Below are 24,588 nucleotides of genomic sequence, written 5' to 3'. Positions count from 1 at the left end.
TTGGATAGTACCAAAAGCATCGACCAGAGCTAAGTGACCAAGATCCGAGCAGTGACAGGATCAGACCGCTTACGATGAGACTGACGCCCTGAAGCTCATCCCAGTTCTGTTCCACTGCATTGGTCGTATGTACTGCATATCTCATGTTCGCGATCGACCATACACTGACGGCTCAATCCATTTGCTGCGCCGGTCGTGATATGCCTTACACACGGTCTACAAACGAACTATAGCATATGGCATAGCATAGGTGTCATGCCACAAGATCTTCATAGTAACGATACTGGTAGTTGATTTACTGCCCTACAGACAGTTGTCTTCGGTCCCCGAGGTGAATTGGCTTTATCTCGTAATCCCATCCTAAAAGCATTCTATTTTTACTCAACAAGTCAGTTTAAGGGATCTCAACTTGGTGCCTTGTGAGTACAAAGCAGATCAATTCGAGATTCACTTTTTTAAGCGTAAACAAAGGTAAAAATACCCATAACAGCACAAAATACAAACCCATTGGAATGGTCGGAAGCCGAGCTTCGGCGGTAAGCTATTTATTTTACTGTATCAACATTCATAAAACATCCTACATACTGGCCATCTCTCATCGTTGAGCCGAGGTGCATACTGAAGCGTTGAAATGATCTTGTAACATCCATCTATCTATATATCTATATATATATATCCACAACACCAACAGCAAAATTGTAACTTGTATATTCTTGTATTAATTCCTCCATTCAACGATAACTCACCGGACCTAAAACATCTATTTTGAGTCGGTTTGGTTTGATCGACCATCAACATCAACAAATAATACATCTGAGATCATCATCATCACCATCCTTGCGCCTTGACCCCGCACTATCACCCTCCTATCCCATGGCAACGTTAAACACACCCTCCAATATGCCTTCACCGACCACGACTGTTCACTCAGGTGTGGGTGAACGAACTTCCGTCGAATCTACCAAAGCTCCCTTACCCCTACCTGCTCACAACAACGGACTTCCTCAAACCGATACAACGAGCAGTAACAACAGTGATGGTAAAAAACCAAAGAAAGAGAAAAAATCACATGCACCACCTGAAGGTCATTCCGGTGTACATGCTCCGATGGAATTACCCAAATGGCGATTTTGGGCGATATTCGTCTCTTTGATGGTTTGCATATTCCTGTTCGCCCTGGATCAATTGATCGTAGCTACGGCTATACCCAAGATAACAGCAGAGTTCAACTCTTTGACAAAATTATCTTGGCTCGCTTCTGGTTTCTTGTGAGTTCTATGTCTACCTTGCATCCTGCTCCTGCGGATCATGAACCCCTTTACTGATAATTTTATATTTGTGTCTTGATTCAGCCTCACCCTCCTCGGTTTCAATCTACTTTATTCACAATGGATGAACATCTTCCCTTCCAAACACGTCATCATGTTCGCCGTCTTCATCTTCGAAATTGGTTCTCTCGTCTGTGGTGTCGCCCCTTCGATGGACGTCTTGATTTTGGGAAGAGCCTTGGCTGGTTTAGGTGCAGCCGGTCTATTCAGTGGTGGTATGATCATCATCGCTGAGATGACTTCTTTACATAATCGTGCTCAGTATTTCGCTTTGTTTGGTGTATGGTAAGTCTTACTCATCGCCCACCGTCAGTCAGTCTAACAATGCTAATACTTACATGGTTGTATAGTTTCGCTATTGCAAGTGTCATCGGCCCCTTGTTAGGTGAGTACTGTATCTAACCGATCCCTTCTTTTTCACAACTATTTCCAAATCAAATATCGCTGACGTTCATCTCCATATAGGTGGTGCTTTCGCCGATCATGTCTCTTGGAGATGGTGTTTCTATATTAACCTTCCATTCGGTGGTCTCGCCATGGCTTCCATCGCCGTATTCCAACCTACCCGACCTCCTCTCGGTAGAGAAAAGACTTATGAGGGATACAGCAAGGACATGTTCTGGAAAGTCGTCAAGTGCGACTGGGGAGGAATGATCATTTCTATGGGTTGGGCAATCTGCTTCATCCTCTTTACCCAATGGGGAGGAGTCACTAAGAAATGGTCCGACGGATCCGTCATTGCCTGTATCGTCCTTTCCGCCGTATTGGTACCGGTCTTCGTACTGTATGAATGGTTCATTGGTACTGATCGTCAAATGTTCAAATTGAGATTACTCAAAAGAAGAAACGTCATGTGAGTGAAATACACCAACAGTATATAGAGAGTAAGCTGACGTATATGGGTTAATTCACTTAGCGGCGCATCGATCGTTTGTTTCTGCGTATTTGGTGTATTCATGATTCTCGTATACTACCTTTCCATCACTTATCAAGCGGTATATCACACCTCAGCTACATCGGCAGGTGTCAAACTCCTACCTCTAATTTTACTGCAAGTTGCCGCTTTAATCATCTCATCGAGGATCATTCCTAAGATCGGTCGATTCAAGCCTGTCATCATCTGCGGTCCGATCTTACTTTGTATCGCATCTGGTTTATTCTACACTATCAAACCCACTACTCCCATGGCCAACCTATATGGATACCAGGTAATTTTAGGTGTCGGTATCGGTTGTTGTTTACAGAACGTCATGGTTTCAGTTCAACATGAATTAAGAAGAGAACCATGGTTGATCTCCTTAGGTACCGGTTTGACAGTATTCGGTGAGTATGCCCTCCAAATCATCTATAAGCCTCATAAAGTTGTTTAACTTGTTTACTGACTCATGCCCTATAATGTTGTAGTCGGTTTCGCCGGTCGTATCGTAGCTCTATCAATGGGTGGAAGTGTATTTGAAAATATGATTCAACGACATCTCAAATCGTCCGTCACTGGAATTACAGACCAAATCGTCATGGCAGTTGTCAACGATGCTACAGCCGTATGGACCTATGTTCCTGATGTGAGTGGACCACAAAACCCTCATTGAGAATCGAATTATAGAGCTGACTTTTGTTTTGCTTTTCGAAATAGGAAATGCGACCTGCAGTGCTACAAGCATACACTAAGACCCTCTCTCAAGTGTACATCATCGGTTTACCATTAGCCGTCATCGCTCTTGCTGGAGCACTGATACTTAAGAACGATAAGATCGCTACGAAAGAGGAGGAAGAAGCTGCTAAGCGAAGTGCGAAAGAGAAAGAAGCGTTGGAAGCTAAGAACGAAGAGGAGATTGCAGTTGGAACGGCTCACGCCGGTGATGCTTCGGCAGCAGTGGAGAGCTCAGTTCCGGAGGGTGTACAAGGTGGAGAAAGGGAGGTTGATGGAGCTGCGGTCTTGGCGGAGAAGGAAGGTAGAAGTGCCGTATAAGGTTGTTTGGGGGATTGTCGAAGGACTTTCAATGTGTTTTTTGCTTTTGCAATCAGATAGACAATGAATAATTTGATTTAGTTTAATGATTAGGATATTAGGATATATATATTTATGAATATAATTACTCTGTTCAGTTTCATAGTTTCAGACCATCTTCGGTACCGTATCAATCTGGGCGATTTGTTGAAAGAGGTTTGTGGACAGGCCAATGAGCTCAGGTAGCTGTACAGCAGTATTGCATGTCTTGGAATGTATTGTAAAGGACAAAGATCCACTGATCTTTGAATCAAGATATTCAACAAGTACACCCAAACGACTGTGGCAGAGGTGTTGATTCTTTTGGCGCTTTTGGCGAGATGAGCTTGAAAGACTCACAGTATTATATTTCAGGGGTGTTGGCATTTACCCATACTGTAATGTACTACTCAAAACGTACGGCAAGAAATGCCGCAAGTCTTACTAGGCCGTATCGAAGGAGAAAGAATCTTGAGAGTTATTCTTCCTTTCGATGCAGGTGACTGATACACGTGTGATCCTCTCTCCATTGGAGTGTTGGTAATTGATTGTCACGGTAGTTATACCACCTTCGAAAGATGATGTGGTATACAGTAGTGCTTACATGTATCAACCCAATGCCCTGCGCTACCTTCGGTGCAGTCCATGACACTGTGTATAAAGTACTTCAAGCTAATACTACATGAAGGGTGAGCAGAAGAGTACAGGATACAGTATTCTCCAGTCAGTGCCACTCCTAGGACGACAACGAGCATCTCGAATGGTGTTCTTGACAAAGGTGGGCTCCACCCCTTCATCTACAGCCCCATCCTTCCATTGTACAGCATGGCGCGAATTTTAGTCCTGGGGTCGTGACTGACGTCAGGAGGGAAGGATCGAAGCTTCCAAGGCTACCGCACTGCCCTATCCTCAAACTTCCGTTCTCCTTGCGCTACGTTGCTTCGGGCGCACGAATCCACTATACTTTAAGTAAGCATAACATCCTTCTCATGGAGGACATCTTCGATTACACATTTACAAGCACCCCAGAAGCTTGAGGAGCCTTTATAAATGTCCTCGACCAACATCTCTTCAGAACTCGCTTCAAGCATGCCAAACTCGGTAGCCAGCCGATTGAAAGATCTCTCGATTGAAGACTCTTCAACACAGGACCAAGCACCCTGCGCTGGAGACGCTGAGAAAGTACCTTCTATGGGGTTTACAATGAGAGGTACGATCATACACAAGCATGTTGTCTGCTCCATGACGACAGTGAACGTCAGGAAGAGAGATGCGCCATCTGGGAGCCGTTCGAGCAAAGATGTTGAGAAGCTTACCTACTGGTCCGGCCCGAACCCTACCAAAATACCCTGTAAAAGTGTAGCGAATGGGAGCAATAGACTTGAAGAGCAGATTCCATTCTTCCAATTTCTGAGGGAAAAGACAGAGGGTTCTACTAAATTTTGCGTGAGTTCGCCATATCTCAGGAGGAGTACGGAGGATTATCTTTGATTCACTTCTTCAATTGTTCAATTGATTGACCTGCTTTGAGCCCGCAATCTCTGCATTTGAAAGAAAGCAAGCTAAGTAATGGTTTCTCATCACCTCTGATGATGACATCACACAACCAACACAACCACAGCGAATCTGTCGATTCGCTTCATCTCATCCAAATTTCACTACAGAGAGATATCACGTATACATCTCTAACCCTTCGATCTCGTTGAGAACCCAAGACGCTCTTATGTTCTGTCGAACATGCGGTACGACTCGTGACATACCCAGCAGAATGGAGATTGAGATCAAAGATCCTTTCTCGGATTACTCTCTCGAAGGACATATCGCTTCAAAGGAATGGGATTGCGACGCTTGCGGGGAAACATCTCCGATGAGCTTGCTTCATGTTAATTCCCGTGCGTGATTTTGTCATCGGTCAAGTAAGAGGTTAGCTCTGTAAGGCGAGATCTGTTTGCATCCCATCACACTCTCCAGTCAGCTGATGCATGATCGATATATAATAATGCACCTCGAACCTCTCTAATAATTGTTGGATTTTGACTAGCGATCATCACAGTTGTTATATGCATAAATTCAAATGTCAGACCATGATACGGGTACGCATTTGGTATCCAATCAATGAAACAGCAGGCCAGTGTCACCCTTAGATGAGATGTAATGGGGACCGCGCAGGCCAAGGTCGCTACGGTATCATTTGTTTCAGTTGCTATCTCTAATCTTGCTGCGTCTGCTTTTGATTCTCCCTTCGGTGGTTTACAACGCTCTGTCAGATACAGTACAAGGGATAGTGTTAATCACAGGAGCCGACAGAGGGTCAGACATTCTCTATTCTGTCTTCTACGGAACGAGTAAAGTAGCTTTGAATTACCTGGCAAGCTCATCCATCCAACAATCCATCTCAAGCTGACTGAGAGATAGATGACTGTGGTCTTGTAGGCAAGAGGAATTCACTTTGAAGATGAAAGCTTGATCACATTCACACTTGATCCGGGTCATGTAGATACTAGGTTAAGTCAAAAGGCGTCCGATTTTTGGGATATTCTCCACCCCATTCCGTTGAGGACACAGCTCGTGAGCATTTCGATTGAATGGGAATGGAGAGGAGGAATGGCTCATTTTAAACCAACGAGGTGATCAGCGAAGATCGTACGTTTCATAGAAGATGCAAGTAGAGCAGAGACTTCTGGAGGATTGTGGCGAGTGTAGGTCAAAGTCGGGTCAATCTGGTCAAACCTGTCACTAATTCCCCTCAAAGCGATGGCAAGCGCTCTCAATGGTAACGTCATCACGAATGCCTTCGTATCAACCAAAAACAGGATGCATATTAGATACTGTATGTGATAAACCCTAAAAGGAAACATCAAATCGAAAAGAAAGACAAAGATAGCGTCCGTATGTAGATAAATAGCATGATTTATATTATGTTTAAAGAGCAACGTAAAGACCAGCAGCGAAGAGACCTGCAACAGCGTAATTGACAGTTGATGAGAGACCTGCACCACTGCTGGAGTTAGAAGAAGTAGCTGAGGTTGTGGAGTTGCCGGCGGAAGTGGTGGCGTTCGAGGCCAAAGCGGTGGTAGATGCGGCCTTGGAGGTGGTCGAGGCCTTGGCAGTGGTAGCTGCGGCGCTCAAGGTGGTAGGTGCGGTACCTGTACTGGTGGTGGCTTTGGCGGAAGTGGTAGCTGCTGCCGAGGAAGTTGAAGAAGCAGAGGAAGAATCGAATGAACAGATATAACCTGCGTCAGAGTTACTGGAGTCACTGGATACACAGCTACCAAATCAAATATATCAGCATAGCGCAATATAGTGAGATGATGTGGTGAGTACTTACCTTCCACCGGGGCAAGAACCTTCGGTGTCTCTACAATCGCCGTAGGAGCCAGATGAAGAAGACGCAGTGGATGAAGCAGCGGAGCTTTCAGAAGTGGTTGACGAAGCGTCAGGGAAGGAACAGATGTAACCTGCGTCGGCGTTGCTAGAATCACTGGATACACAGCTGTCCAATTGGATATATTAGCACAGTACATCGTACTGAGGGAACGTGAGCTAGTGATCAGCTTACCTTCCACCGGGACAAGAGCCTTCAGTATCTCTACAATCACCGTACGCTCTGGACAAGAGGTTGGGGGTAGCAGTAACAACAGCAGCCGAAGCGACGAAAGCGACGAGAGCGAACTTCATTTTATCTTGATTATCAAATCAGTAGTCTGTGTGTGAAAGAGTGTTGTATGCGTATTTGTATGTGTAAGTGATATGAGTACGATACATCCCTTCAGCTTTTCTGTACTGGCATGCCCCACCTATATATATTTTATCCACTCCATGTTTTCTTGGATACGTTATGAGATGGACGTGTTGTTGTCTCTGATCTGAATATCGATTGTTTGTTTCGTACCTGAAAATCTGTCCCTGGTACCATCGGGCGGGTGAAACTTCCCTGGTTTTCACGCGTCTCAACAACCTTACGCCATGTTCATTCTCCATCACGCCGTGTGCTCTGTTCATGTGCATACATGCCTGTGCATCCGATTAACGTACTCAGGGAGACGGCGGTCAGACACGGAATGCACGAAACGCAATGAGATGGGAGGAAGTGAGATGCGATCCGTGTGTTTGGTGCAAAACACTGTTCACTGAGACCCAGGGGGAGGGAGGGGGTGATCCGAATGATGAGTTCCGGGCTAAATTGTTTCGAATCAACGTTTCTCAGATACGAGTCAATATAAGTACTCGACCATTCATGTCTCTCCGCCGCTTTCGTCGATTCAGAACGAACATCATCAGGCAAGCAGAGACTGCGAGATGGATAGGGGAACATTACAGATTGCTAATATTCCTGTGAGACATAACGGCTGAATCGAAATTATTTGGCAAAATCGAAAATAGTGGGATTGATCACTATCCAAGATACCGGAGCACCGCCCCTGCCTCTTCATGCAAGACTTGGGATCATATGACAAGGCTGTAAGCTCATCTTATGAGATCGTCGAGATCGAACAAAATTATGAGCGGTTGAAGAGGTTCATGGCGGTTCCGCTGGAAGCAGGGACGACTAGGATAGAGAAGAATTGACTGACGTCAGAGACAAAGATTTACGAACAGTTCAATCACTGAACATCTTCTTCATCTCACGAAGAGGTATCATTCACTAACTCAACTCTCGCACCACTGAAGTTCAACTCACCATGCCCAGAGACCAAGACGACAAGCTAGCCCAAACGGAGCACGACCAATATCATTCCGCAGTGTATGCGGCTGCTGGAGAAGCTCAAATGAGGTTGGTTAATCTCTTTCCCTCCTCTATATATACCGTCTTGGTGCGCACCAACTGATATCTCAATGTATCGATCTACATGCAGCTTCACACCGATTAATCAAATCCATCAACATTTATGCGGCCTACATATCTACTCGCACGACCCGACCAGAGCAGTGAAAGCACATCACTATTGCACGCACCTGAGAAAAGATTTACACCAATGTGTGATTTACGATAGTGATGATAAGAATGCGAGGTTGATTGGTGAGTGTAACCGAATATCAATTTACAGCTTCTTAGCTACAAGTGTTGGGACATATCGAAATCATATGATTCGAGAGTTCGTACTGATTAGATGGCGATTTCATAAGGTATCGAATATCTAATACCGGAAGATGTATTCATAAACCTCCCAGAGGATGAAAAGAAAGTAAGTGTTCTCTAGCTCTGTCTAGCCAACACTACACAGAACCTACAACTCCTGATGAAAAATTCTGATCTGGGCTATCTGAAGTACTGGCACTCACATAAATACGAAGTGGATTCTGGAATGTTAATGTTAGGTACCAAATCGCTTGTTCCAAGTGAGTGAGGATAGATTATGAGAGAAGGCATATGAACATGTCAACTTCGAAGCCCAAGGCTCAAGATCAGACAGAGGGCTGATGCTCTTTTCTTTTTGGCTGTGGATAGACGCAATGACAGACGTAGCAGAACGTCCAGCGATGTTAGAACTTCATCGAACTTATGGGAAAACCACTCATACTTGGTATGTCCCATACACCCAAATGATTGGCGCTTACACTCGACGATATAGGGCTTTCGATCAACATCCAGATTTACCTCTTGGCCCACCACAAATCATGATGGCTTACACCGAGGATTCACAAGTCGATCAAGCCCTATTGGCAGAGAGAGATCGGTGAGTCATTCCACAAATACCCGGGTTGGGTGGAGGTTAGATATTAACTGAATTAATCGTGTTTTGCATATGCAGGGAGATGGGTGTAGATACTTCGACTAAAAGGGAAACTAGGAAAGGTTATTTGATCAAAGATAATCTCGAGAGACCACCTGCAGAAGGTGCGGATCAAATTTGGAGTAAAGGTAGGAAAGGGCAATTGGAATGGGTCGAACAGGAATGAACGAAATGAGCACGTATAGCGATGGGATCAACGAGAATTGACAATAAAACATATACCATTGTCGATATGTAAAGATCAAGTGTCATTAGTGAAACATACAGCGATGTTACTGTAGTAAAAGAGATACATCGTTTGAGAATTTAATCATACACTCCAGTTGGTTCGATTACGATTACGATCTCATAGTTGGATGTCTGCATACTTAACCTCAAATCATCATGACATACCATACACTATACTATACATGTGAAACAACTGAAAGAATCATGTATATCTACTCGCACCTAATAAACCAGAAGAAAAAAAGTCCCCCTGATAACAATCTAAATCGATAAACCCATAAAACTGGGTTTGTGGTTATACAGAGATTACCGTAATGTAGTAAAGAAAAGAAAAGAGTACTGGAAATCGGAAGCGAAAGCGGATGATTAACGGGAAGTGTAAGTAATTAAGATGTCATGTATGATTGTCTTGTCTTGATCTATCTATCACATCTACATCTACATCTACAAATCGAATTAAACTATATTGTACAAGGTTCAGGAGCCACATAATCTTCAAGCCAACTATGACAATACCTCGGCGTTTGATACTGGATCTCTTTTTTTCCAAATGTCCACACCTATCAATCTAACTTCGCCTTGTGGGACGATCATACCAGAATATCCACAGGTTCACCATTATTACCATTGTTCTGTAGATTTTCCAAAAAACCAAAATCATCTTTATTTTCACCATTGTTACCATATTGAAGGTGTTGCTGATGATGTGCAGTAGTAGTCGTAGGTGAACTGTTGGTATTGTTAATTAAGGTCATTCCATTCTGAGGATACGGTTGACTCTGATTTTGATAGATCTGCGATGGTTGTTGCTGTTGCTGTTGTTGGATATAAGGTGCAGAGGTAGAAGGTGGTAAGGAATGTTCAGAGTAAGGTGAAACACTTGAAGAATGTTGATTCTGCGTTTGGGTATGAGTTGACGGGAATTGCTGCAAGGATATTGATCTTACTGGTTGATGCGGTTGCGGTTGCGGTTGGCTTTGTGTTTGTGACTGACCAAATTGTTGAAAACCCGGATTATTACCTTCTGTAGGCGATACGCTCTCGCCCGATGAAGAAGGCATGGAAGAGATTGATATAGGTGAAGGATCTAGATCGGCCGAAGTGACTCCCATCCCACTTTGAGGTATTTCATAAGCGGTCTGTTCTGTATGGTAATTGTCAGGTGTGAAATGACTGCCCAATGGTGATGGTCGGAGTGGAGTCGGAACATTGTTGAGACCCATGATTCCAATTTGATGCAATAGGTCAGCGGGGCTGTCAGATCACCACAAGAATGCAAGCATCATCAGCACCAGACTTGCCTTGTGCAATCAAGCCATGCTCAAGCAAGAATAGACATATCACTCACGCTGAAGCTCTCCTAGCATCAGGATCAAACCCATCCGGTCCCTCTTGACCCTGCCCTTCACCTAGGTTGACCGCAGCACCCATTCCATTGGTATTATCCTGATTGATCCAATCTCCTAAACCGGCATCTTCCAGATCGGTGGTATTGCCGTTATCAGTCGTGTACGTACCTACAGATGCGATGGAGCCCATTCTACCTCTTTGTTGGAAAGCAAGGAACAGCTGTTGTTGCCGAGCAGCTTCAGCTTCATCGAGGATAGGTATCTGATGATGCATCTGTTGTGGTTGTTGCTGGTGGCCTTCCGTACCAAAAGAGAAAGATGGGTTGGGTAGAGGCGAATTGGGCGAGAATGGTATAGACGGATCGAACACTGACCCAGTTGATGAATCGGTAGGTAAGAAAGACATGGATGATATCGATGTTGATGGTCCATAAGAGGTTGACGGAGGTGTAATGTAAGTACCGGTGAAGTCTGTATCTTGATCATACATCACTTCTTGTTGTTGTTGCGCATTGACAATCATACCATTTTGTACGGAATCATCATCTTTGATCGTACTGAGTTCTCGTGGAAGTCCAACTTGATGTTGATTGGTGACTACTCGAGGAGGGGTGAAAGGCCCACTGGAGATAAGTTGAGCCGCACCAGGCATACTTGCTCTTCGGGTGTTATTTCTCATCGCGGTCAGGTGTAGAGCAGAAGGCATCACTCTGACGACAGGGGATACCTTGGGACTCGGTCCAGGTCCGCCCGTCGGACCAGCAGTGATAGGCGTAGGGTAGGGTATACTTTGTCTTCTGGCCGCTGAAGCTTGACCCATCAACGGTGATCGCTGGGGAGAAACGAATCCCGGTGGTCTCAATCCTCTATTTTGACCCGATGCAGCAGCAGCAGCACGCTTGGCAACGAACATCTCGATCTTGGCCGCTTCACCATTGGCCAAAGATGCTCTTCTAGCCATAGGAGGTGGTCCCACAGGTGGTAATAGCATTTGTCGATGAACAGGTTGTTGTTGATGTTGTTGGATGGGCGACACGATGGTAGAGGATTTTTCAGGTGTCTTCTGTTGATCTTCCCCATCCGCTTTCTCATCCTTTTTAGCTAATCCTTTCATTTTCGCTCGTCTATTTCAATTCAGATGAAGTCAGCAAAATTAGAATACTCGTCTTCACATCATACCTCGGTCAAGGATGAGATCGGAATGGAGTTTCGATAAATCATGATAGCTCACCGATTTTGGAACCAGACCTGAACGTTCCTCTTAGTCATTCCCAACTGAGCTGCAAGATGCTCTCTCAATGCATTATCAGGTTTCGGGTTGATATCATACCAATATTCTAAGATCTTTAGCTGATCAGGCGTAGTCCTACGTCGGTGCTTTACCTAAGGTCCAATGAAGTCAGTATCTGTCAACGACTACAAAAATATTGAAAGCACAATCAATATACAGCAGAATGGCTCACCTCTAGATTACTGTAAACCATATCTTGACCTTCGTGAGCGATTCCATTTTCTACCCACTCATCCGTCCACGGTCCATTTTGAGGAACAGAACCGAAATGGAAATTGGGCACAATCGCACTACCGTTCATCTCCATCCCTGGATATACCATACCGGGCTGTCCATGTTGTATCATCGTCGGTGGGTAGGCAGCCATGAACTGTTGTTGCTGCTGTTGAGGGAGTTGCTGGATGTGGGAAACATGTTCCATAGGTGTAGGATATCCAGGTGGTATATGGCCGTTGATCCCGTAAAAGGGTGTCTGAGGTGGTGGACCTTGGATATGGTTTGAAGGTGGAGCTTGAGGCTGTGATGATGGTCTGGCATAATTACTTGGTCCAGCTTGAGGTCGAGATTGATCGACGAAGACCTCGTTGGAATTTATATATCCTTGTGGGAGTGGGACAGACATGGTGATGAAACTTTGGATAATCGATGTGTCTTGTCAGCTCATTTTCACTTGTAGTAATAACAGCGGTAGCGAGAGACAAGATCAACCTGAGGTCATCGATCGTAGTATGCCTTGCAGAAGGAGGGTTTTCTTCACGCAATCTCTACTCGACAACGATTCGACCGAGCTGTTGTTTCTCAAGTGCAAGTGCGCGTCACCATCTCTCCATCCGTTCGAACACGACACCCCTGGAAACCTCTTTCTATGGATCGTATGGTGCAAAAGGGGACAGAATATAATTCTCAGGTCGGCAACACCCCACTCACATTTTTTTCTCCTTCAAAGGATCGACCTGTGTCGTGTTAAAAACCCGATATACCTATGTATCTCTGACTAATACCCTTTCAACCTAAAAGAGATTGAATGTCCTACTGCTTCTAAAAGAGGTCGCTGACTTTGAAAAGTGACGTCTCGGATGAAAAAGGAGGATGTGCTCAGAGGCGATATACCCGCTCAATTATGATAAAGGAGGTTGGGGGTGATGATAGTTGATTGAGTGTATGTCTATTCGCGAGATTCGAAGATAACGGTGGGAAGTAGGATAGACAAGTTGTTGATATTCTTTGCTTGTTTGTTTGTCTTGGTTAATGTTATTTTTAGGGTGATTCGATCTGATCGAGGATGACGAAGAAGAAGAAGAAGAAGATGATGATGATGATGATGGTATGAATAAACTGAGGATAAGGCTATTTAACGTTGTCAGTGCTTTTTCATCCTACATCATCAACCGGCGGTTCTGTTTGGTTTTTTTTAGCGTAGGTGTAAGGGGATAAAGGAGGTTTATGAGGTGGGAAGCGAATAAGAACAAAGTCACTGACTTCACTTCTCTCTCTTGTTTTCTTCTTGGTGTCTTGTATTTTCAAGACAGAAACATGCCCTGACCTCGTGCACTACACTCTGTACTAACTGTTTGTGTCTCTGATCCTTTTCAGATATTCAATTAGATGATCACCCCGATTACACTAACGATCAATGCTGAGCTGATGTGATGTCCGAAAGTCCGATGTCGAGGTGTTTCAATGGCAGGTAACGAACACGTGATTGATACTGATCGCGCGTTATGGTATGCAGGATGATCGATTGTGTTGTGATTGTTGTTGGTATGATAATGATCAGCCTGACATTGATAATCAGTAGTAGATAAGTCGATGTATGCGATGTAGCGATGTTGATCAAAGTGGAATGGTAGGTAGTACTGTAGGTGGGTAGTGATATGATGATGTGTCTCTAGGAACCGAAAACGGCGCTAGTTGTCGAATGTGCAGTGTAGTATCACCCTATCTTTCTTTCTATTGACGGAATAACTCGTGAGATACTACTATTTTGGAACAGAAGATCAACATGAATCTGTAAGGTGTAGAGTATGTAACCTTCTGTATGAGATGATCTGAATTGAAAGCTAAGCGATGTTATTCGAGGTAAGGTATGATGAACATGGAAAATAATTCTCGACTTACTACGACACTCGTGCCAACTATGCTATCGCTGCCTGTATGATTGGATGTCGAAACAAGATGGGATAAGATGGGATCTTTTCGGTCGTTGACCCAAGTTCATGAGGGAATCGAGAAGAGGTGTTAAATCGGGAAAATCGCTTTTACGCAAGAAAATAGCTTTTTTTTACCTTAAAAAGAAGAAAATGTAAATCGTTAAAGGGTAAATAAAGAGGAAAAAGTCGACCGACAGATTAGGATCAAGAAAGATTTCCGATTTGTTCTGGCCCGTATCTATCTATCGTGGGTTTGGGAATGATCTTCCATGCCGCCAGATGGCAGCTGCGGTGAAGGAAATCCACTTGAGATTGATTGACCTATCAGAGCATCTTGCAGTACCCTCGTCTCAGGACTGTAGAGTTTTGCATCCGTAGGGAAAGCGTTCTGGACTGGGATGTACAGGAGAGCAAGAGCAGATGTATGTATGCCACGACGACACCGACACGAGCAGGGAGAGGAACGGGAATAAGGTACCCACCCTCTTGTTCTGCTGGTACTGGTTTTCCCACCAACCCACCAACCTTGATAGCTGCTTTCGCTCGGTCAAATCTACAAGCTCAAAGACTCAACTCAAAAGTTACCCTTGTTCCGGACAGCGATTCGATTTAGAATTCCCTCGTGACGAACTCCCTTCTTTTTCAGGGGCCGTATAACAAGGATATAACTACTTGATATGGTAATTTATCTGGGACCCATCTTGAACCATGAATTCTGTCACGCCATATCTCATACCGAGAGTTTTACAAGTGCGTAACGTACACTTGAAGAACATCTCTCTCTGAATGGTGCTTGAGAAGTTTGGGTATGTGTCGCAACTCCCAAGGGAAAGGGAGGGAAACGCATATCAAGTCGTAATGCCCTGTGAGCAAAAATTGCACAAGATGACTCGAGCTATCCTTGACCTATCTCTGTAGCTGTACTGACCACTCGCAGTTCCCGCTTCAGCCACAGACGACATGATGATGATACCTGTTCTCTCAACTTCCAGATGCATAAACCATGGAATGACTCTTTGGGGCAGAAGCGAAAAGAGCCCACCTTTAGGCGTGCTATGATGGGCTTGTGTGGAGCTCCATGATCTGACCACGTGTTTCGTTGATTTCCCTTCCGGAATCTCAATTCCATCTCTCGAAATATTCCATTCCATCAACATTCCTGGCCTGATATCTTCTTCTTACTAGCTACTGCCATTCTCTTCCGCTCAGTGAACACGCAATCCGAAACTTCTGCCATACCATTCTGCAAGGTCTGCGAGGTAGAATATGGATCCAAACGCTGAAGATAGACCGCCTACTATCGAAGTAGTAGAGATCGATGTGGAAGCTAAACCTCAGCCTGTCTCTGGAACAGCGGTAATCGATGGCGAGAATATCCCACTGCCCATTCGAGAGGGAGAGGCGGCTCCTGGGTCTCAAGCTATCACCTCAGAGGTGAATATCACTTACGTCCACTGAGACTCGCCTGATGTGTATAAGCTAAGCTGATTACGAGGCATTTGTAGAATCAGTCAATACCTTCGCCAATTTTCCAACCTCCCATGGCAAGCTCGATATTTCGTACTGCCCTACGTCAAGATCCCATAACTCCCCCACCATCAACAGGTAAACCTTTCTTACCGAATGAGCACAATGGTAAGCTACATTTCCGTCGTACAGGCTACTATACGTATAACTAACACGGAGGTATGGTAGAATCAAATGACGATCCAGAAAAAATACGGCAGTTGCACGAAGAAGAATTCCAGAGACGGTTAAGAGGGGAGTATGAGCAGGCACAGAGACGTGTAGGAGAAGTAGTAAGTTCAAATCTTCCGGCTTCAGTACTTGCTTGTAAAGGTCACTATACGTCAAGTCCACTTTGTTCTGTCATTCCATCAACGTCTCTATGGTCATCGTTCATTCTCGGTCGTCGTGGGATCCAGTTGACTGATATGCCCTGTCGTCCCATATCGTGATTACAGGTATCAGAGAACATGAATCGGCCCTTACGCTTAACCTCTATTCGACTCTCCCCCGTACCCAAGACCACTCGACCTGGATTCCTGAACTCGTTGTTATCTCCGTTCATCTCCCCACCATCTCCTACCAAACCATCTTTCTTCAATCCTGCTCCTCCAACACCTACAAACCTTCATGAGATACTATTGTCCACGAAAAGCTTGGTAGCTTACCTTAACGAATTTGGGATATACGATATGGACAGAGTGGGAATACGTTTCGAGCCGAAGCGTGGTGGAGACCCAGACGAGGTTGAGATGGTCCTGGCTCTGAGGGAAAAGGGCAGATTGTTCTTGAAAGCTGGTACGGAAGTCGGAGGAGGCGAAGGAGGAGGTGTAAGTAGCTTCTCCTTCAAGTCAAGGACTTTCCGAGAAAACGAGAGCCCCGTCTGAGCTGATCATATGCTTTGGGTATGATAGAACGTCACAGCCAGGATACGTAATCTGTTTGGAGGTGCAGAAACATTGGAAGGAAATGCATCGATAGGTACAAAGACGAAATCCGCATATCAAGTATCACTCACTACTCCCTTATTCGCCTCTCCCTTATTGTCTTTCGCTCTATCTGGCTTTTCGTTAGATAGAGACAATTCCGCTTTTGCAAGTCATAGAGAGAGGACGCAAGGCGCTAGAGCCAAACTCAGTGTGAGTGGAATGATATAATATCTTATACAATCTGTGGTGTTGTGGACCGCTGATATGTTTTCCTAGGCTATATTGCCTTGGGGCACTCACGATTTACAATACGAACTGGTCAATCGAGCTATAGACCATCTCACCCCTAACGCTTCTGTCTCGTAAGCTCCTCGCTCGCGAAAACGTCAAACAGCACAGCTAATACACCCAGGTTTTAGCATAAGAGAACTCGCTATACCTTCTACGAAATCTTCAATATCTCACACATGGACATCCGATACTCGTGATGATCTGTGGACGGGGACGAAAGGGAGATTATTGAAGTTCACACATGAATACGCTGGATTACCAGGCTCGTCGGAAAAAGCCAAATTCTTCAAATCTACTACGATGTCTCAGCTGAGTAGAGCTTTGTATCCCGGTTCACAGATAGTGAGTTACAACCCTTGATCTTTGTCTGGACCGTCTCAGTCCTAACACACGAGATTCGATTGACAATGATTTTTTTTTCTAAATTAAGAATTACTCCATATCGTCCCTCACAACGATGCTTTTCCCCCTCTTCCCCTCGCATCTCGGATCGACCTATCTGCCCGATAGGACCTACCTTGGTGGACCCAATTCCGTAAGAGGATGGGCAGTAGGAGGTCTAGGAAGACGTGATGGACCTGACTCCCTTGGTGGAGATCTCAGTTGGGCATTGGGTCTGTCGGTCTTTGCACCCATCCCGAAAAAGGAACATTGGCCATTGAAATTACATGGGTTTATCAATGGTGGGAAAGTAGTTGCCTATGATAGAGGTGAGTAAGACCAGAACTCATCTTTCGCAGCAGGAGAAATTGCATATCAAGTTGGACCTGTTGCTGACTTAGATCCATCGTAACGATTGTAGCTCGATCATTTGCGGACAATTTGAGTAAACTTTATCAATCCCCCAACCTCTCTGTAGGGGTTGGATTGATGTACAGATTGGAACCAATAAGGATAGAATTGAATTTCTCCATGCCATTGATAGGAAGGAAGGGGGAGAGGACGTCGAGGGGATTAGGTGTAGGTGTAGGTATAGAATTTCTATAATTACCAATTGCCAATGAAGGAAGGAAGGAAGGAACCAATGCACAACATCTAGCATCTCCGAGGAGAATGATATCATCATTTGAGTTCCGTTCAAATACAGCCTATCCGCCAGATACCGGCTGTCTACACTGAGCATGCCGTAATTGATAGATCTCTTTCGGGATATCAATTATACCTATAAGTATCCAAAACTGTTTCACATTCACACACTCTGCAGCAGCTTATCTACGCTTAAACCAACTCATGGGCCCACTTAGGATATACGGACTCCGACGTTTGCATCCACTATAACGGCCCGGTCTCATTCGCCCAGTAGGCAGTTATAAAAGATAAGACAGCTATGGGATTCGGACTTGTTTCACCGGTTCGAGGCATTGTCGCCTGTGTACATACTCCGTCTATTCAGAGAAATAAACAATGGCATGACGTGCTGGAGCATTTCATCTGGTGTTCTCTGATCAATGGGATCTGGGTCTGGGTGCGCCAAGGGTTACATCATGACGCAGTAAAGTCCTGCTGCTAGAGTATATTTCGGTTGACGGAGACAGGGATCCGAGATCCCATTGTGAGCTGGTTGAGCGCCACATTCACATTTACATCTGGTCATGGAATTTGATCCCGTAAACCCCAATAATGTAATTGTAATACCTTATAGGATCACCGGATAAATTGAATTACATGAATTACATGATTGCATGATCCACAGATGGATACAACAAGCTTAAACCAATCACTTCTCACTCCCTGCTTGGATCTCATCATCCTTCTCTTCCTGTTCGTACAGACCTTGCCTCTTCCTCCCTCTGCTGATTACGGGATCGCCGATCGAGCGCATCGCTCTAGACGAGTCTTCTATCCTTCGATCCGCGTTACCGACTTCCGAAATCCCATCCTATCAACGGTCTGCTAGCAAAGAAACCCGAATAGAACCTAAACTGATTATCCTCTTCAACATAAAGATATCAGACTTGATTGAGATTCCTCACTTCATAAACGTCCCTTCACGTGTGAGTATTTTTAGCCATTCCTACAAACCCATACCAGATCTGCAATCTCGAGCTTCTCGGCTCTTGGCGATCCACCTTGATATCCACCGACGGTTTAGGACCCTTGCTGATCGTTTTCTCTTTTCTCTATCTTCGTCTTCTCTAACTCCGCTGTACCCTCTCATTTTATGGATTTCGGATTAATCACTTACCTCATTTCCTTTGCTCGTCGATCGACGACTGGAAATGGATACCCCCTCATGTCGCTTGTTGATTGACGGTCATCTCATCGAATGGGATGGGACTGAAAATCGGTTCTTCTTTCTGACTATTGACCGTATCTTTCGGTATTTACTTCCTTGGTCTCTTCACATCATTCATCATTCAAATTTCCCCGACCATCACTCGTACATCCATCCCTTCAAAATTCGATCATTCGATATATATCATTTTATACACCTTTGATCGACGCCTTCTCGTTATCTGAATACCCACCTCTCACATGTACAACCTTTAAACTCTCCCAATCGTCATCATTCCTTGTCTCACCCTCTCCGCTTTCATTAAACATTGAAAAATGACCGGACAACCTGGTTGAAACATTCCATCAAATCATCAAACTTTCTCCGTCAATTCGTTCACTTATCTCAACTTTTGACTGGTTCGCTTGCGACTTCATCTTCATCTCCCTTCAAATACTGCGGTATCACATAACACGGAAAAACCGTGATCATCACTGTATCCCTCAATATCCCGAATTCCACTTCGATGACATATATAACTCCTTCACCTGTATTGACGCGAACGACCGATCCATTTCCTTGAATCACTCAACTGAACTCGACTGGATCGTATATGGCATTCTCACTTTGATTCTCATCATCATCGTCTACTTTGTCGCGAACGATCACACTATGCCCGAATTGACAGAGGACAAAGAATATCTTGCTGCCGTAGCAAGGATGCAAGAACGACAGATGTCTTGGGGCAGACCTACACGATCGAATTCATCTGGGTCCATATCATCTGCTGGAGATTCGATAACGACTTCTCCTCATCAACTCAATCTCACTGCGCTTGCACCTCAACAAGCTGGGGGAAGTACGAGTGGTGGCTCTGCATCAGCTAGCGTGACCGGTGGATCAGCTTCGGGAAGAGGTAGACCCAAAAGTAAAGGAAAAGCGAAGATGAAAGAAGAAGGTTCAGCCGGTGGTATAGCCAGTGGATCTGGTCCAGGGGAACACAAGGCAAGGAAAAAAGTAGCGAAAGCGTGTTTGGCTTGTCAGAAATCTCATCTGACGTGCGATGAACGTGAGTCGATCTTTGAGTAAAAAAAAAAGAAAAATGATCCCTTCCGGAAAAATCAAAAAGATGTTTGAGCTGATGATCAGTATTACGACTCTTTTGCCCCTATCTTATGGTTATTCGTCTCGATTCGGTTCGCGCTTGTTCCCGCTTATGGCTTTTCATCGGATTTACCGGACTTTTTTTTTTTTTATCTTTCGGTCTTTGGGGATGTGCATATGGATGTTGGATGATTGATAACGATAGAACGTCCGTGTACTAGATGTGTGAAGAAAGGTATGGCAGATCAATGTGTGGAAGGCGTGAGGAAAAAAGCAAAATATCTATTGGAAGGTGAAGAGAGACGTAAGTCGATATCCATATCCCATATGCGGCATAACCGATAAGATAGATTGTTTTAGATCTATAACACATGCCGTGGTCGGTTCACTAACCTGATTTATTTTGTCCTGTAGTTGCCGCTAGACCCCGTCAAGCCAGTAGTCCATCTCCACCTATCCGCCCACATCATCAACACCAATCTTCAGATTCGCAGATCCAGGCTCAGTTCAACCTCCTCTCAAACGTATCCATCCCGCAACAAACCCAGACCATCGAACCGCCCAGATTGCCCGATGACGTATGGCTTTCTGGACCTCTGCAACCTAATGATCCTTCTTCCATTGGAGGTTCGAACCAGATTAACCTCAATGATCCTTCGAGATCATGGAATACCAGTATCCAGCCTCAGGCCAATGGTGAGTCTTTGCGACCCTCGTTTGTAACCTGTGTGTAAGCTGATGCATTGTTGATTAGCGTTCACAGGAAATGGTAATGCTGCCAATACCGAGTATCAAATGCTCGACTCGCTGTTCGGCAATTTGTCGCCAATCTTCCCTGGGATCGACCCATTGGACGAAGCTGGTAGACAGATGTCCATGGACGGCATGAACGCCTCGACCGTCAGCTCAACAGCGAATAATGTGGGATTTGATCAATCGTGGTTGAACCCATCACCTGGTGCGACCAATGTCAATTCCAACCAATATACGGTTCAGCCCACACCGTCAAGCACGGGACCTTCGGTATCTCCTGGAACTTACAGTGATTTGTCGCCCATCAACACCACTTGGCCTAATCAGAACCAAAACCAAGGTCAAGGTCAGGGACAGACATGGAACAATGATCCTTCGCAGATGATTTTGGATGGTATCAATCAGAATCAGAATCAGTTCCAACAACAGCAATCGAACATCTCACAACAAAACTTGCAAAATCATAATCAAAAACAAAATCAGAATTTGTCCGTTGGTCAAGCGAAAGTTGGTAAAGCATCGACTCCAGCAGAGGTATATAGAACGGTGGTCAAGCCATAGTAAGTAATCTCGAAGATATAGGAATACAACCCTTGCTGATAGTTGGACGTAGCGACTACACTCAAGGTTATCATATCTTGATGGACTATCTCACCAAAAAGTGAGCTTTCCTATCTCTTTCTTGACTAGAGATTCATTGACTGATCATATCACCTGATTCAGCTTTGAACAGCATGAGACTCTGCGTGTCGCTCGAGCTCTAGCTTCGTTCAGACCCAGTTTGATCGCATTGCAGTGAGTGTCTCCTGCAAGGTCAGATCGTGATGGCTCTGGATGCTGATGGGTATGCAGGATGCCTATGTCAGAGGAGGATGAAGTCTTCCTTGAGAAATCTTTTCAGCGGACTCTTATCGTAAGTTTTCATGAACTCTGCGTTCTTCTGCAGAGGTATCTAGCTGACCGTTTAAATATTACACCTATTAGGAACTGGAAAAACTCATCTCGTACTCTGCTACACCGACTGCAGTCTGGCGTCGAACGGGAGAAGTATGCTATGCCAACCCTGAGTTCTGTAAGCTCGTCGAGAAGAGTGATTCGGATCTGATCGGTAAACGGACCTACATATATGAGCTATTTTCCAATCCTTCGTAAGTACCTCTTCATTGGCGTGATATCGATAATCGTATGCTGATTCAGTCATACGTGGAAATAGAGTGGTAGCGTATTGGGAAAACTTCAGTGTTCACGCATTTGAAAATACCACTCAGAACTTCTTCCAACCTGTTGGATTGACTAAATCGAATCCTAATGGAGGTATAACATTGGATTGTACGGGTTGTATAACCATCAGAAGAGATGTGAGTGTGGTTTCACTTTATCATGTTCAAACAACCGATCTCTTATTGACTTGATTTCGGCGATCAGGTATTCGATCTTCCTTCGGTCATCATTGGACAATTCTTACCTATCCCTACGGATATGTGACTATAGGAGGAGGAAGTCGGGAAAAGTAGATTCGATTAGGACGATTTGATTTGCCTCTTGGTACTTTCGGATAAAATCATGTATTTGTACTATTCATGGATGTATGTATATGCTATCTAGTTCATCTGACGATTCTGCACTTGGGGGAGTTTAGAATGACAGTTGTATGATGATGATTATTTATGCTATGGCGGTGTTGGGATTATGTGGTAAGATACTTTAACTTATCGTGTACGCGTCAGATCAAATCCAATCCAATGATCGAACGCGTCAATCGACAAATTCGACGTTCAACATTGATTTCAATCCTCTTCACTTGGTGAATTTACCTTATCGAATCTTACATATCATCACTTGTTGCTCTCATCATATTCATTCCACATACTTCATCCCAGCCATCCACCCATTAGATAATAGAAATGTCAGGACTAGAAGATCTCTTCAATTCACCTACCAGACCACCACCACCTCGATCACCCATCCGCTCACGATCAATCACACCTGACAATTTACCTATACGGAGCAACGAGAACCCATTGTTCTTCTCACCTGGCGCTCCATCAGAATACGATATCGACATAGGATCTCCCTCTCGCCAACGGAATGTACCCCCTCCTGGAGGTCAGAATATCAGAACAACAGTCGAAGGAGCGGCTCAGGTAGATGATGATGATGGGAGATACAGGGTTCATCAACAGGGGGATTTCGAGGATCCCTTTGCCGCTTTGAATGCTACCAACGGACAGGATGATGATGAAGAAGCGGGTGGAAAGACGAAGAGGACGGTCGCCAAGGTTGATGCTGATCGGTGAGTTTCGGTCTTTCAGTCTGTCTGATGGATTACGAGTAAAACGTGTATATGAGATGGTGGGTAGATTGGGAGATAACAAGATATGGGTTGGATGTCGATGGAGATCAAAAGTCGATGTTCAGAGTATGAACAATGACGGATGAATAGATGTACAGAGAAGCTAATTTTGTGATACAGACTAACAAGCGATCGAGGTATACCAGCACTGTGCAGGGCAGCTAAGAAGTTCAAAGTGAAAGGAAAAGGTCATGAGGTGAGTTTTTCTGCCTATGATGCTGTCAACCTGTATTCCATCTGTATTCTACATTCGAACCATTGTTACATGTGCTAACACCCAGCTGTCAACTGTTAGACACAAGACCTCAAGAATTTACTGAACATGTATCAAATGTGGGCACATGGTATGTTCCCTAAAGGCGATTTCCAACATACCATCAATAGGGTTGAGGTTATATGTAGATCTAAAAGAATGGAGGTAGGTTATCTTTCACATCTCTCACTTGCAGTCTTCTATGAAAAGCTTGATCTTTTTACCATATACTGAGGAGCTGTTCGTTTATTTTCATATTTGTGTGTAGTCCGCTCTAAAAGGATATCGAGAAGCTTTCTATCCCCCACCTCGCTCTCCTTCTCCACCACCTCTATCTGACAGAGGACTCACACCGCCCTCTGCATCCCAGGAAGATGATCGATCGGCGGACCCACAAGGGAGAGAACCGCTGTTCACTTCTCGACCTGCGATACAGGAAGAAGAAGATTTTGGACCTGATTTGGAGGAGATGATGGCTTTGGAAGAGATGGAACGAGATGCTCAAAATCAGAATCAGAATCAGAAGAACACTCCTACTTCTACAGCTACCATTGGTGGTCGAAGAGGCGAAGACCAAGATGGATCTCCTCCGGATCTGGAAGAGGAAGATGAATGGGAGGGGTTGTATAATTAGATTTTAGGGCAGTATGGATCAGAAGGACATGTGTATGTACGTTATTGACGAGTAACTTGGACCGAATATCAAATGCCTATACACTTGATCCGAGGATCTCTTAGATGCTCATTTGACTTTCACCTATTGTGGAATGGGGTTCCTTAACGACCGGTACGCCAGGTGATGATGACAGAACATAAACAAAAAAAACTACAACACCCGGGATTCCCAAATGGTCCCCCACTTTGGTACTAACCGAGCGATATCCAGGTTGAATTGCGCAGAGCTGACGGGATGCGATGCTTTCTGGATTCTATGGTCGTAGATGTGTTCTGTAAATTGAGAAGCGATGTGATGTCTACCGAGTCTGCGGCGAGGGGATTTGTCTCTGAGTGTCAGTGGTAACCTGCTTTCCCGGTGATCAATCCAATCATACAACAAGCTGTGACCAGTTGATGCTATCATCCGGGTTACCCACAAGTCATGCATTTGCGTTTGAT

The 24,588-nt window shown here is 44.7% G+C and overlaps 8 protein-coding genes and 1 non-coding gene across 9 annotated transcripts; 6 read left to right on the top strand and 3 right to left on the bottom strand.

Moving 5' to 3' along the window:
* Positions 1–900: 900 nt before the first annotated feature.
* Positions 901–3,297, top strand: V865_005871 (uncharacterized protein; the record flags this gene model as incomplete). Its single annotated transcript, XM_066229637.1, has 7 exons — positions 901–1,268; positions 1,353–1,613; positions 1,679–1,713; positions 1,794–2,181; positions 2,245–2,651; positions 2,733–2,890; positions 2,962–3,297. 7 exons carry the CDS (start codon positions 901–903, stop codon positions 3,295–3,297), a joined length of 1,953 nt encoding a protein of 650 aa, XP_066085734.1.
* Positions 3,298–4,404: 1,107 nt separating this feature from the next.
* V865_005870 (uncharacterized protein) lies at positions 4,405–4,806 on the top strand (the record flags this gene model as incomplete). Its single annotated transcript, XM_066229636.1, has 1 exon — positions 4,405–4,806. The coding sequence occupies one exon, from the start codon at positions 4,405–4,407 to the stop codon at positions 4,804–4,806; it is 402 nt and encodes a 133-aa protein (XP_066085733.1).
* A 1,431-nt stretch (positions 4,807–6,237) lies between these two features.
* V865_005869 (uncharacterized protein) lies at positions 6,238–6,993 on the bottom strand (the record flags this gene model as incomplete). Its single annotated transcript, XM_066229635.1, has 3 exons — positions 6,238–6,583; positions 6,644–6,808; positions 6,875–6,993. 3 exons carry the CDS (start codon positions 6,991–6,993, stop codon positions 6,238–6,240), a joined length of 630 nt encoding a protein of 209 aa, XP_066085732.1.
* A 1,004-nt stretch (positions 6,994–7,997) lies between these two features.
* Positions 7,998–9,216, top strand: V865_005868 (uncharacterized protein; the record flags this gene model as incomplete). Its single annotated transcript, XM_066229634.1, has 7 exons — positions 7,998–8,089; positions 8,172–8,335; positions 8,443–8,501; positions 8,586–8,655; positions 8,765–8,840; positions 8,889–8,993; positions 9,069–9,216. 7 exons carry the CDS (start codon positions 7,998–8,000, stop codon positions 9,214–9,216), a joined length of 714 nt encoding a protein of 237 aa, XP_066085731.1.
* Positions 9,217–9,868: 652 nt separating this feature from the next.
* Positions 9,869–12,540, bottom strand: V865_005867 (uncharacterized protein; the record flags this gene model as incomplete). Its single annotated transcript, XM_066229633.1, has 4 exons — positions 9,869–10,532; positions 10,627–11,751; positions 11,859–12,010; positions 12,091–12,540. 4 exons carry the CDS (start codon positions 12,538–12,540, stop codon positions 9,869–9,871), a joined length of 2,391 nt encoding a protein of 796 aa, XP_066085730.1.
* Positions 12,541–15,334: 2,794 nt separating this feature from the next.
* Positions 15,335–17,781, top strand: V865_005866 (uncharacterized protein; the record flags this gene model as incomplete). The annotated part of the gene is made up of 9 exons (XM_066229632.1): positions 15,335–15,502; positions 15,574–15,703; positions 15,764–15,867; positions 16,033–16,404; positions 16,489–16,713; positions 16,780–16,865; positions 16,923–17,136; positions 17,225–17,504; positions 17,597–17,781. 9 exons carry the CDS (start codon positions 15,335–15,337, stop codon positions 17,779–17,781), a joined length of 1,764 nt encoding a protein of 587 aa, XP_066085729.1.
* Positions 17,782–19,681: 1,900 nt separating this feature from the next.
* On the top strand, positions 19,682–22,351 carry V865_005865 (uncharacterized protein; the record flags this gene model as incomplete). Its single annotated transcript, XM_066229631.1, has 10 exons — positions 19,682–20,078; positions 20,319–20,417; positions 20,528–20,809; positions 20,868–21,426; positions 21,480–21,527; positions 21,590–21,661; positions 21,719–21,779; positions 21,851–22,014; positions 22,080–22,224; positions 22,292–22,351. 10 exons carry the CDS (start codon positions 19,682–19,684, stop codon positions 22,349–22,351), a joined length of 1,887 nt encoding a protein of 628 aa, XP_066085728.1.
* Positions 22,352–22,770: 419 nt separating this feature from the next.
* V865_005864 (uncharacterized protein) lies at positions 22,771–24,106 on the top strand (the record flags this gene model as incomplete). Its single annotated transcript, XM_066229630.1, has 4 exons — positions 22,771–23,159; positions 23,340–23,415; positions 23,515–23,637; positions 23,741–24,106. 4 exons carry the CDS (start codon positions 22,771–22,773, stop codon positions 24,104–24,106), a joined length of 954 nt encoding a protein of 317 aa, XP_066085727.1.
* A 190-nt stretch (positions 24,107–24,296) lies between these two features.
* On the bottom strand, positions 24,297–24,412 carry V865_005863. The gene has a single exon (XR_010725591.1). It is a non-coding gene; the product is annotated as a 5S ribosomal RNA (ribosomal RNA).
* Between the last annotated feature and the right edge of the window lie 176 nt (positions 24,413–24,588).

This window comes from Kwoniella europaea, chromosome 1 (assembly GCF_036810445.1).
Source record: "Kwoniella europaea PYCC6329 chromosome 1, complete sequence".
NCBI classification, from domain to species: Eukaryota; Fungi; Basidiomycota; class Tremellomycetes; order Tremellales; family Cryptococcaceae; genus Kwoniella; species Kwoniella europaea.
The sequence above is the reverse complement of the archived record's forward strand: the minus strand, read 5'-3'. Positions and strand labels throughout refer to the sequence as shown.